The sequence below is a fragment of the Solanum pennellii genome, chromosome 1, assembly GCF_001406875.1.
Source record: "Solanum pennellii chromosome 1, SPENNV200".
Classification (NCBI taxonomy): Eukaryota; Viridiplantae; Streptophyta; class Magnoliopsida; order Solanales; family Solanaceae; genus Solanum; species Solanum pennellii.
Window position 1 is genome coordinate 10266676 of NC_028637.1, and position 14166 is coordinate 10280841.

Here is a 14166-nt window from a genome sequence, read left to right on the forward strand (position 1 = left end):
GAAAACATTGAAATCATATTATGAACAACTAATGGTAAACAACAATCTAAGAATTTCAAATTCCTACGCCTTATATATAAATCCCAATTCCCAAGCATAATTACTCAATTATGGCACCCCAATAATCATTAGTAACATAGAAATAAAAAAAATTAGAAATACTACCTAATCTGCCAACATTACTAACCTTCAACTCCTTAATTAATTTCAACTAAAATAACATATTTCATACTTTAAAAACTTAGTAATTAATGACTTTGATATTGTAACAACTTTTGAATAAAAAGAAATCTCACCTGGGACTCGATTAAAGGCGGCTGTCCATGCTCCGCACGGAGGAGTTTATACTCTCCGTTTCTTTCTTTTCGTTCCTCCTTTCTTTAATAAAATAATTAGGTATTGAAAGTAACAAATTCATTAACTTTTTTTTTTATCTGGGCCAAGTGAAATTAAGTATTACATTAATTATAAGTTTGGCCCATTAACCATCATTTAAGTTAAAATCAATTACTTAATAAATGTATGTCAACTAATTAATTGTAGTTATCGAATAATTTAAAATTCTCAAACCCACTTCATCGAGTAATCATAAATGACACGGGATAACTATCGGGAGGATGAAACTATATATTTTTTTTATATAAAAATTTCTATTAATGACTTTTCAGGNGGATGAAACTATATATTTTTTTTTATATAAAAATTTCTATTAATGACTTTTCGGGTCATTACAGCAATTTCTTCCTCTTGTTATAAGAAAATATATTCCTTGAAAAAAGTTTCTTCAATAACCAAAACCAAATCCCACAATCAATTTTTTTTTTAAAATATTGTCTTCATACCAAACAATACATATTTAGTATAAATTATTATGTTGTGTTATTTTAAAAGTTGCCAACAATATTGCATTTAATTTTTTGAATGATTATATGTGTAAATGCAGGTACATTGAGCCCACAGTATTACTGGATCCTCCCATGCAATCTACAATCATGACTGATGAAATTTTTGGCCCATTGCTCCCTATCATAACAGTAAGATATACACTATAATATTATTTTTAGAACGCATAAAAAGATTCAGAATTCAAGGTTCAAAATACTAAACGAGAAAATTGAAGAATATATTTCATTTCGTTTATAAATTTTCACAAATAATCCCTTTTCTAACTAAAATCATGAATTGTAAAATCGTGTTTTCTTTTTGTCTTTCCCTTGCCCATCACTTCGTTTACTCTTTTTTCTAACAACTTAAACTTCTTTGTCATTTCGATTATCTTTATAATATAATTTGATTTAAGCCTTATAGTAACCTTCAATATATTGCCCCTCTATTACAAGTCAAATATATATTTTTAGAAGTTTATTTTGATTGTCATAAATTATAGTGACCTTGAATTATAATGTATAATGTTGGTATATCGATTCACTTTATATCATCAACTTATTAGTTGAAAGATATTTTATTTGTGTGTATATATATTTTTTTAAAATGTAGAGGATTATGTATTGGTCATAAAAAATTTAATAACTAAAATGTACACCACATTTTATTTTTGACAAAAGGGCAATACTTGTTCTAATTAAGGTTAATTTTGTTTGTTTTTTTGTCATTAGTTGGATAAAATTGAGGACAGTATTGAATTTATCAATGCAAGGCCTAAGCCACTTACTATATATGCCTTTACCAAAAATGAAGAGTTCAAAAGAAAGATTACAAAAGGAACCTCTTCAGGAAGTTTGGTGTTTAATGATACAATCGTTCAAGTAAGTTTTTTTTCCCTTTAATTCACTTTCATTTTTTCACATTTATGAAGTAATGTGAGTTTGCTACATAGAGAGACTTAAGGTTAGTTAATGTATTGGTTTATGTAATATTTAAGTATTTATTTAGTCTAAATTTATTTTAATTATCAGGATCTTGAGCAATTTTTACCATGACTTTGTTTTTAACTATCAAACACCATTACTAATCATATTTTGTTGTCACAATCTCTATCACCATTGTCAATAATCACCACCATTGTCTCTAGCCATCACCACCAACCATTTTACCATTATAATTAGTCAATCACCATAACTATCAATCATTACTATAAGTCGCTAATATATTTACCCCCTTCATTACTATAGTAATATTTACTGTCATTACCACTCTCACCATCAGCCACTTCTATCACTATGATCAATTCCAATTACTAACCACTTTTGCCCTTTATAATTAGCACTATCAACTATCATCAATATCCTTGTCAATTACCACACATTCTTCAATCAAGGCCGATACTACTATCAATATCATCATCAATCACCACACATTCTTCAATCAAGGCCGATACTACTATCAATATCATCATCAATCACCACACATTCTTCAGCCACTGCCAACTACTAAAATTGATCAACTTCACCATCATTGTCACCGCCACAACTAACTACCTCTATCGCAACGTCACTACAACCAAACACCTCCACCATCCCAACTATAATCACCATAATTGTTACCTGCCACTAGCACCAACCATCACCACAACAAATCATCTTTATCATCACTGACAAACACAAATAGTTTTTATAATTAAATAATGATTTTATATATTAAATTTATATTTTTTGTAAGATTTAACTTCAATAATATATTTATTATATGTACAAGTAAATAAACTATGCATATTTTGATGTTGAAAAACAATATTGATCATGCTGTATTGAAATCCAAAGACAACGCTTTAAAGATTCAAATATGTATCCAGAGTCAAATATTAGTTTTTTATTTTTTTTATCACATAAAAGTCCTCCAACTTTTAAGTTTATTACACAGAAGTCATCTTTCCATGTTTGTCACATATATAAAAGGTCATCCAACTTTAACCAAATTAGCTAAAAAGTAAATTACTTCAATTTTATAATTTGAATCAAATATATTACATGACACTCCAAAATAAGTAAATTAAATTTAGAATATGTAATGCTAGAACCCCCTCTCAATAATATTGCTCTTTATAACACCAATTTTCATTATGATTTAATGATCAAACTAATCATCAAAATGACTTGCTACACATACAAATGCAGTATGCAGCTGATACACTTCCATTTGGAGGAGTAGGACAAAGTGGCTTTGGAAGATACCATGGAAAATTTTCATTTGATACATTTAGCCATGAAAAAGCAATAGCAAGAAGGAGCTTTCTTACAGACATTTGGTTTAGATATCCTCCTTGGAGTGATCATACACTACAACTCTTTAGATCTGCTTTTATATATGATTATCTTAGTATAGTTCTAATTACACTAGGACTAAAAAGGGCTTGATGTTTACAAATTATACTTGCAATTATTTGTATTTGTAATTTAATTATTTGTTTGGTATGTAATTTACAATTGAAGTGTGGATGTTCATTTCCATTCAAAACTTATTGAGGAATAAATGTTTTTATTGTGATTTTCCATTACTCTTACAACTCTTCTTTGTCATAATCCCTATATAGTTAATAGTTATGTTCAGGATACATTTTAAAATTTACTAATGTAATATTAGAATTTAAAATTTTGTAACATAATTCATATATATATAAAGCTGAATTCAAATTCGTTGATGTGGCACCTTCCAATGGCAAGCATTTATAATTATCTATTTTTACCTATTTATTTTTATCTCTTTTTTTGACTTTTTTAAAATTATATTTTCTACTTTAAATTTATACTTTAAAAAACTGAAAACGTTTAAAAGCATTACATCATTAATAATAATTAAGTGAAATCAAAAAACTTTTCATTTTCCACAACGATTTATATTTAACCTATAAAATAGAAATATTTGATCATCCATAAGCAACAAGAATAGACTCATTTGCCTCTTCTTCTTTCACATCAATCAATTTTATAAAAGAAAGGCCATGCAAAAGTGTACCTATTCAAAATACACTCTATATATGCAATGTTTTTGTTTCTTATAGGTCATATTATTTATATTAAGATGTTGTATAAATGCATTAGGGACAAGATATCATGCAAATATTAGTTATAAGAAAGAAATCTAATATTTATGTTATATAATACCATGAAAAATGAACATGTGTGCGTGTTTATATATATATATATATATATATATACGGGTGTTGCCACGGAATATTGATTTCTCTCTTTCTCTCTAAAGTTCTTGTGTTCTTTATTCATCAAGTGTGTGTGTGGATTCGATCCTAACACTTTTTGTGTGTATTAGATATGACGAGTAATTTCATTATTAATGAATTATCAATGCTCAAATTATTCATATAATTTTTTTAAAAAGAAAAGCAAAAAAAGCTACTGACGATATTTTTAATTAACTATTAAAAAAATATAGATACTATAATTATTGGTGCAATATTTTAAATTATAAATAAAAAATTTATTAATAATTTTGTTTTTACCTCTATCTTAATTTTAAAAATTAAAAATTTTACCTTACTATTTTATATATACAGTAGTCATATTTTAATATAAAAATAACACTACACACACATTTAAGATGATAAATATCAAGTTATAAACATACTTTTTAATAATAAACTACTTATAGCATATTATTATCAAGTTATAGCATCTCAAGAAAAAACATATTATTCTCATTAATTTTTTTAAATAATAATAAACTTATTTAAATAATTACATTTATTATTCAGTTACCTTTTTTAAACTAATGTAGTTAATTAAATTAATTATTTTAAGTTACCTATTTTAAACAAAACTCTTAACTAGTGTAAATTCAAATAAATACTATATAGTTACCTTTTTTAAAAAAATTACAAAATAATAGGGATTTTATCATTCCATAATTAATAACTACCCATCAATATCTAAAATAATTACAGTTTTATTTTAAAACTGTCACACGTTATCTAAAAAAAATAATTTATATTCCCCAAAATTTTGTTCTTCCCCAATTCCTCACAAAATCATCTCTTTTGCACGCCTAACAATTAATTTTTTACCAAATCATCTCTTTTGCATGCTTTTTTTACTTTCAATCTTAACAGTCGTCTTCTCCAATTCTACTATTTTGCACTCAAATCTTCCTTTTTGTACTCAAATCTTCATCTCTTGCACTTAAAAAAATGTACAATGTCGAAGAGAGGCAATGAAACCCCGCGAAAATCCAAAAGGTTGAATGATGAACAAAGCTCAGACGAATTTCATGCTCCATCTTTCAAAATTTTATCACAAACACAAACTCAGCCTTCATATGAAAAAGACAAAGCTAGATCAGGGAAATCAAAAATGAAAAAAAAAAAACAAACATCCAAAGGAATCCGAGAAGAAGAGAAAAGGGAAAGAAAAGCAAAAAGTAGATGAATCGGAGAAAAGGGCGAAAGAAAGAGGAAAGAAAAGGAAAGGAAAACAAATTGAGTACTCATCAGATTCTGAATCTGATTTTGTAGAAGAATTAATAAAATCAAAATCAAAAAAATCAAGAACCTCTGAAATCGATACTTCACATTTACAAGAAGAAGAAGAAACATAAACCCAAAATTTTTTTTAAGGTTAGTAATTTTTTTTTAAAAAATTTAAATTTAAATTATCTATTTAATTTTATTCTAATTTTGAGTTAATTGTGAATAGTATAGTACATTTTTATGTTCTGTTATTTCTGTATGAATTGTGTATGATTCACTGTATGAAATTACACATTTTTTTTATATTACAATATCAATATATGAAACATGTATGAATTGTGTATGATTCACTGTATTAATTTGGTATGATATGTATATTAAATTTGTATGATTTATGTTTGAAGTGTGTATGAATTGTGTATTAAGTTTTGTATCAAGTTTATGATATTGTTGAATATTAATATCCATAATAAAACTACATACTTTATGTTTTGATTTGTATATTTAGTGTTGAATATATTGTATATGAAAGAATGTTGTAAGTTTGTATGAATTTGTATGAAATGCTACATCTAGTTTATTACATTATAAATGTATAAATAATGTATGAACTGTGTATGATTATATTGTATTATGTTTGTATACTATGTGTATGAAATTACATATTTTTTTCTATTAGAATATCAATATATGAAACATGTATGAATTATGTATGATTCAATGTATTAATTACATTATAAATGTCTAAACAATTTATGAATTGTGTATTAAGTTTTGTATGTTATATGTATGAAATTGATTAATTTAATTTTTACAATTTTTTAGGAGAAGAAGACGCAAACACATTTGTCTTCATGTATTAACATGAATGTGTTTGCGGATTTTTTGACCTTTTTAGGTCAAGATAAGTTTCAACAATTCCTAGATGAAAAACCTTTTGGATTTTTTATAATTTGCATCACATTAAAATCCAATGTCAATTGTTGAGACACTTATTTCTACTTGGGAATGAAAATGTTAGGGATGACATGTTTGTAATTAAAGTAAATGGTAAAGAGTTACATTTTGGGTTAAAGGAGTTTGTTGCTATAACCGGTTTGAAATCTGGACCTGTTTCTGATTTTGTATCTGACCATATGTTCCAAACAGACTCATTGCTGAAAATTTCGGAGATTTTAATAAAGTATCCAAGTCAGATTTTTATTACAAGTTTAAATTGCAAAAATTTTGGGAAGAAGATGACCGTCTAAAAATCGGGATCTTGTACTTTATTTCTTATTTTCTGACTGCATCAGACCCTACAAAAACAACAATTCCAAAATTGTATTTTGATTTGGTCGAGTCTGAACAGTATGCCACATTCCCTTGGGCAAATGAGTGTTTTAATTTAACACTCAAAGCATGCAGTCAAAAATTTTAAAAAAATCCATCGTCATTCAAATTCAGCCAGTTCCACATAGCATTGCAGATATGGTTTTATGAGTGTTGTCATCCATTTGACAACACAATTGCTATACGTGTTTCAAATCGCACACCGAGAATCCTGAACTGGAAGACACCTAATGACGTCATTTTTTTTGACGATTTGAAGAAAACAATTTTCAGAACACATGGCAATCAGGTATTTTTCATAGAATGTTATTACATTCATTATAAATCATTATACATTATACATTTTTTTTGATGCAGCATAAATTTAGAAATATGTTTTTCTCTGAAGATGAGTTAAATCTCATGGACGAAACCATTTTAAATCAGTCCAGCAGCCACCATGATTCAGAAAATCACAGATAATCAGAAAATCGTGCTGTTGATAGTGAACATAAAGTTGAATAATTGAAAGCTGATATTGCAGAGGTACAAGTACAAAATTCAAATTAAAATAATTTTTTTGAAGCTACAATATACATATCAAATACTTATTTTTTTTAATTAACAGGTTAAGGCAGAGTTGAAAGAACTCAAACTCACTGTAAGTTCCAATATTTTTTTAAAGAATTAATATAATTACTTTATAATATATTTATATATAAAATTTTTTATGTACAACGATAAGGTTCACAAGCACATGGCTGATATCAAGAGTTATGTTGATAACTCCAGCAAACTGATAATTGAAGAGATTCGATTGTCAAGAGGAGAACAAATACCAGAAGAACAACCAGAGGTGTATATATATATATGTATACTTTATGTATGAATATTGTTTGAAAGATATATTAATTGATGTTTTCATACTAGTTGTTTATTTATATTATTATCACTCTTTTTCACTATTAAATGAACAAATATAACAACACATCATATATATATATGTGACTTATGTATATATTCATCAGTTATATATAAATGTTATGTATTAATCATGTTTAAAATTTGTATTTCTAAAATTACACATGATTAATGAAAAAATGATGTATTAAATTGATATATATGTATACTCTATGTATGAATATTGTGTAAAAAATATATAAATTGATGTTTTCATAATAGTTGTTTATTTATATTATTATCACATGTTTTCACTATTAAATGAACAAATATAACAACACAGCATATATGTGAATTATGTATATATTCATCAGTTATATGTAAATGTTATGTATTAATCATGTATGAAATTTGTATTAATCAGTTAAAANATATATATATATATATATATATATGTGTGTGTATACTTTATGTATGAATATTGTTTGATAAATATATAAATTGATGTTTTCATACTAGTTGTTTATTTATATTATTATGACTCTTTTTTACTATTAAATGAACAAATATAACAACACATCATACATATATAGATGTGAATTAAGTGTATATTCATCAGTTACATATAAATGTTATGTATTAATCATGTATGAAATTAGTATTTCTAAAATTATATACTATTAATGAAAAAATGATGTATTAAATTGATGTATATGTATACTTTATGTATAAATATTGTTTGAAAATAGATAAATTGATGTTTTCATACTAGTTGTTTATTAATCAGTTAATTTTTTTCAGGACAACACCAACCATCATGCTGCACAATCTGATCCATGTGATATGCCTACAGTTTCAATTGGACAACAAGTCCAAATGTCAGACACAGCTGGTTTATTATCACATAAATGTATGATTAAGAAATTATTTTTATTTAACTATTTATTATTTTTTATGTATATGAAGCTCAAAAGTCAACTGATGATTGTTTCAATGTTGACACACCTACAACGTCAAAATCGAAACCACCAACATTGGACGACTATCCTGATTTTACCATGACACAAATAATTGCACTTGATATGATTCTTAATGCTACCACGACTCCAAATGTGCAAACAAGACACAAGAATGTGGGAAAATACGATTCTTCTCCTAATATCAGAATGTCGGAAGGAGAAAGCAGTTAAAATAGAGTACCTACATTCTTTCAAATCAAACATCCATTCCAAAATCACAATGGGTTTGATGTTCCAGTTGAACTGATTGAGGAGTTCAATAAATGGATTTTCAAAGATGTGTCAAGCAGGCGTGGCATGTAATTTCTAAACTCCAAAATTAATATAACACTTTTTTAAATATATATAGGAAAGCAGCATATTCCAAGGTTAAAAACACATTTCATCATCAAATGGACTTTGGCGTTGTCAAAATCGGAGAAAAGGATTTTTTTTCACATAATGAGTCAACCGGGCAGACCTTGGGAGGACGGGGTAAGCATTTTTTTAATTAATTATTATGGTTTTGAGTTGCAGTGATATACTCATGAATATTTTTTGTATGAATTATGTGTGAACAGTGAATGAAACATATTGATATAGTTTTTTTTGTTAAAATAGCATATTAATACAATAATGTATTATCTCCGAAAGAAGGCAAAATACTCCCAGACAGTCACTTCTTACAGTACTGTTGATTGTTGATTTATGGCGTGGATTGATAATATTGAGAAACAGTGGAGACAGTCAGAATGTGACATGAGATGAATTTCACCGGACCATGATGTTGAACAATGCATTAGAGGATATAAGCTACTTGCTACCATTCCATGGGATAGGATTGACGAAGTAATCATCCCAGTCAACATCAACGACAAATTCCATTGGTTCCTTGTTGTATTCCGGATCAAACGTAGATGTCTATATGTCTATGATTCAATGATGGGAGGATCTGTTCATTCAAGGAAAGTTAAAGAAGTTATTGATAAACTTGCAACTATGATTCCTTTATTTCTGACGAGCACAGGGTTTTATGGCAAAAGGCTTGATTTGTATGCGAATAATCTCCCTGATTATCAACAAAAGTCTCACTCTGAACCTCTAAGTATCAAGAATGTTACACATGTTCCTCAACAAGAAGAAAGTTCAAAGTATGTATACTTCTTACATTAATTTTTATTCATCTTAAATTGAAATTGCTTTATATTCATTACAAATTTTTATTTTTCCCAATTTTTTTTACAGTGATTGTGGTCTATACACATCTCTCTTTGCCGAATACATGAGCAATGGTGTTTTTGATATATCACATATTGATATTGATTCAAAATATCATCGTCAAAGATATGGAACATTACTTTGGCATTATGCAAAATCAAAGAACGATGAAGGCGCAATAAGTGAAAGCGAAGTAACAGGAACAGTTGCTAGCAAGAAGGGTGGACCTTGAACTCATAAAGAACAAGTTATGGACACTACCAATTATCCTACTCAAAAATTCCGTAACAGGAAGTAGAAATCTTCATGGCACAATGTACATTTTTTTGAATGACTTGTTTTATCTTAACTTATGAACAATTTATGTAATTTTCCAGTTTTTTATTATGAATACTGATGGTTTATATAAATTATTACTGACTATTACTAATTAAAAAATTGTGTCTCACTTTAAAATATAGGAACAATGTATGAATCATGTATGAACATTATATGAATTATGAATGTCATATTATAATTTGCTATAAATGACAGTCTGCTTCAATATATGTTTTTTAAATGTTAAATGTGTATGATTTTTGTAAAAATTGCACTTTTCAATATGTAATGTTAAATTATTGCATAAATTTGTTTTGTATGAATACTATATTAATACTGTATACTTTCAAATACAAATAGAAACAGATTTTACTTATATTATTGGTATGAATAATGTATGAAAAATGTACGAATTAATATCATATAAATTCTTACATGCATAATGTATGAAAATTATATGAAATTGGTACTGACATATGATTCTACATGACAGTATGTTTAAATATACAATTATACCTTAAAATGTGTATGACCTATGCATACAATTGTTTTGTATGAATCATATATGAATACTGTATTTTTTCAAATATATTTTTCAAAATACAAACAGAAACATATGTTACCTACATTACTTGTATGAATACTATATGAAAACTGTATGAATTATAACATATTATAATTTGATATTTAGAACAAATGTATAAATTTTGTATGTAATCCCCATTCATTATGCAATAACTGTATGAATGTTATACCATTATATGACTTATTAATGTTAACATTTGTTAATATATGAACAATTGTATATACAATGTATGACATTTGTATGAAAAGTAATATGATTAAATAAAAAAAACATGTTATAACAATGTAAACACTAAAAAACACAGATGTAAAAGTACGAAATCATTGTTTTTGTACAGGATAATTTGAACATGTCTTCCTATTGTGTCCAACCTGATGGCATCTACTGCATGTGCTTTTTGTCCTCTTGAATTTCACATCTGCGAACCCCTTCCAGCGTTCAAATTTGGGTCTTCCCGCTGATCTTTTTGGACCAGGCGGCATCATTTTAGGATCTATAATAATTTGGTACATCCCATGTACTCTCGCACGGGATAGGCTCGCCAGGAATGGCATAAGCATCTTTGAAATTCTTGAGGCTATAAAAAGCAGAACAGAAATCTGCTTCATGTAACTACCTGTACCGGAGAACAACAATTGCATGACCACACGGTATCTCATAATGTTGAAATCTTCCGCAACTACACATCCTTGTGTTCAAATTTACTATGTATTTCTTTTCTCCTTCAGCTACAGCATGCAGATCAACAGTTGAAGGTATCACCTATGTAAAAAAAAATAATTTATACATGCTGCAGATTATTAAGAATTAAAAATACAATACAGTGAAACACATACCCTCATATTGCACGACAACGTAATACTTTTCTGTAGATAAATATCATATTTTTTGTCAGATCAGATGTTGTCTTATCAACCTCCTCATTATGCTTTTGAATCCATCTCTGAATTGTTACCATCATAAACTCAAGAAGTGAAATCACCGGTAACCTCCGTGCTAACCTGTTAACATTATTCAATGACTCCGCGATGTTTGAAGTCATGGTCCATGTGCGCTTACAATTCGAGTAAGCTCTTGACCGTTTGCTATAACCAATATCAAACAAGTATGGTCATATTCGCGTATCTATCTGATCTATTCTTCCCATAATTGTCTCAAACTGTTGTTTTGTATAAGCTTTTGCCAAGGAAAAGAACAAAATCTTCAAATCTTCAGTATTTCTATTGAAATTCTTCAACACATTCACTGACAAATGCCATATGCATGCATAATGTTCTGATTCAGGATATACATTTGCAGTCCCTTTCCATATGCTTTCATTTCTGTCTGACATAAAACACATATTTTGCCTAACTCCATATGCTTCTCTAAACTGCTCAAAGAACCATGTCCATGAAGCATCATTTTCAGAATCTACTATCGCATACGCCAACGGAAGTATATGACCTGCTCATTAATTTAAATAAAATATCACACAAATCAGAAATATCATTCATATATTTTTTCACTATATTATATAATTCAAAAATTAAATAGTCTAATAATTTACCTCCCGAATCCAATGTGCTTGCAGTTAACATTGTACCACCATATGAACATTTTAATGCCGCACCATCAACAACTACAATTGGCCTACAATATTTCCAACCCCTAATACAAGCCTCTAAAGCAACAAATGCGTATAAAAATGTATCACCTTCATTCCTTTTTATTTTCAAAACAGATCCTGGATATGTTTGCTCCAAAATGTAAAAATAACCTGAAAATAACAGTCCAATTCATACATAAAATACATACTTTATACATAAAGAATACACGAAATTGTAACAGTACAACACAATGAGTAATGTTTAAATGTATCCTTATTTTCGAAATTACCAGGTAATCTTGCATAAGATTCTGCTGGATCTCCTCGCACCAACTTTACTGCTTTTTCTTTAGCTCTCCATTCCTGTATGTACGTCAACGAAACGCCATGCAATTTCAACATATCATCAGCTACATCTTTTGGAGTATATATCTTAGATGGATCAATATACTTCTCCATTATCAAGGCAGCTACAACGTCAGTTATCACTTGACGTCTGGCATAAACTCTTTCTCTAATAGAACATGTGTGCTGAGCAATATACTTCCTAACTTTGAATAAACTTGATTTATTCAAACTAGATACCCTCATCATCCAAGAACAAGTCTTAGAAATACAATTCAGGTGATAACTGTTACAAAATTTAAGAAAATATACATTACAATATATACATTGTAACAAAACAAATAAAAAAACAAATAAAAAATTTAAACTTACTTAGATGCATTACAACGCGCAACCCGAAAACGAATTTTTCAACAAGTCCAACATGCCTCATAACCTCCTTAAGGGTTTCTTTATTATTATAAATCTGATTATCAGCTACAAATAGGTTAGAATGATCACATATTATATCATTATCTACTTCACTATTATCATTGACAACTCCGTCTAAATCCATTCCGATCAAATGGATAGAATTGTTGGAGTATAGATCTATGTTAGTCTGTGATAATCTAACATCAGAATTTATTCTATCATTAACTATAACTCCATGGCATTCGTTATACTGCTCACAATCTTTCAAAGTGATGCATAATGGATATTTTGTAAAAAAATCCAAATTCACCCTCATCTGATCTAGAAAAACCTTTACCCCAACATCATTATGAACTTTTATAGGTGGACACATTTCGCTAACTATATACTTTATCTCAACAGAATTTATATTTTCTTCTATATTTAGCTGAGTTACTATAGCATTAACTAAACCAGTGTAAAGAGTAGAAGTATCGTATAGGATGCCCTACATCTCAAAGTCGACGTATTTTCCTGTTTCACAATATTAAAATTATATTCAGTACATCCCATAATGAAATTGTAAATTTATTCATACAAAATTAGTACACAATTCATACACAATTTATATACAATTCACTTATATATGCAATAACAAAATTTTAATTTAATACACACTTAATACAAAATGTTTATACACAATTCATACTATACAATTAACATGCTACATACAATCTAAAATTAACTTTCATACACAATTTATCCAATTTAATAAAAAAATAATACACAGTTAATCCAATTTTTATACAGAATTCATATATATATTACAAATCAATCACTGATATGTACAACTAGAAAAATTGGGTTTCATACATATTGCATACACTATTTATATATACTATGGAATAGTTTATACATAATTCATACTATACAATTAACTGCTACATACAATCTAAAATTCACTTTCATACACAATTTATCCAATTTAATAAAAAATAATACACAGTTAATCCAATTTTTATACAGAATTCATATATATATTACAAATCAATCACTGTTATGTACAACTAGAAAAAATTGGCTTTCATACATATTGCATACACTATTTATATATACTATGGAGTAGCTTTTA

General features: G+C 27.7%; 1 protein-coding gene and 2 pseudogenes across 1 annotated transcript in view; 2 read left to right on the top strand and 1 right to left on the bottom strand.

Annotated features, from left to right (window-relative positions):
• LOC107008134 (aldehyde dehydrogenase family 3 member F1-like) overlaps positions 1–3454 on the top strand; it is a 24424-nt gene extending 20970 nt beyond the window's left edge. The window contains exons 8-10 of the mRNA XM_015207057.1: positions 944–1034; positions 1617–1766; positions 3075–3454. Of these exons, the coding sequence (XP_015062543.1) occupies positions 944–1034; positions 1617–1766; positions 3075–3314 (481 nt within the window). The 3' untranslated portion in view covers positions 3315–3454. The remainder of the gene's footprint in view (positions 1–943; positions 1035–1616; positions 1767–3074) is intronic.
• Positions 3455–7081: 3627 nt separating this feature from the next.
• Positions 7082–8778, top strand: LOC107017323 (annotated as a pseudogene).
• A 3041-nt stretch (positions 8779–11819) lies between these two features.
• On the bottom strand, positions 11820–13428 carry LOC107017334 (annotated as a pseudogene).
• Between the last annotated feature and the right edge of the window lie 738 nt (positions 13429–14166).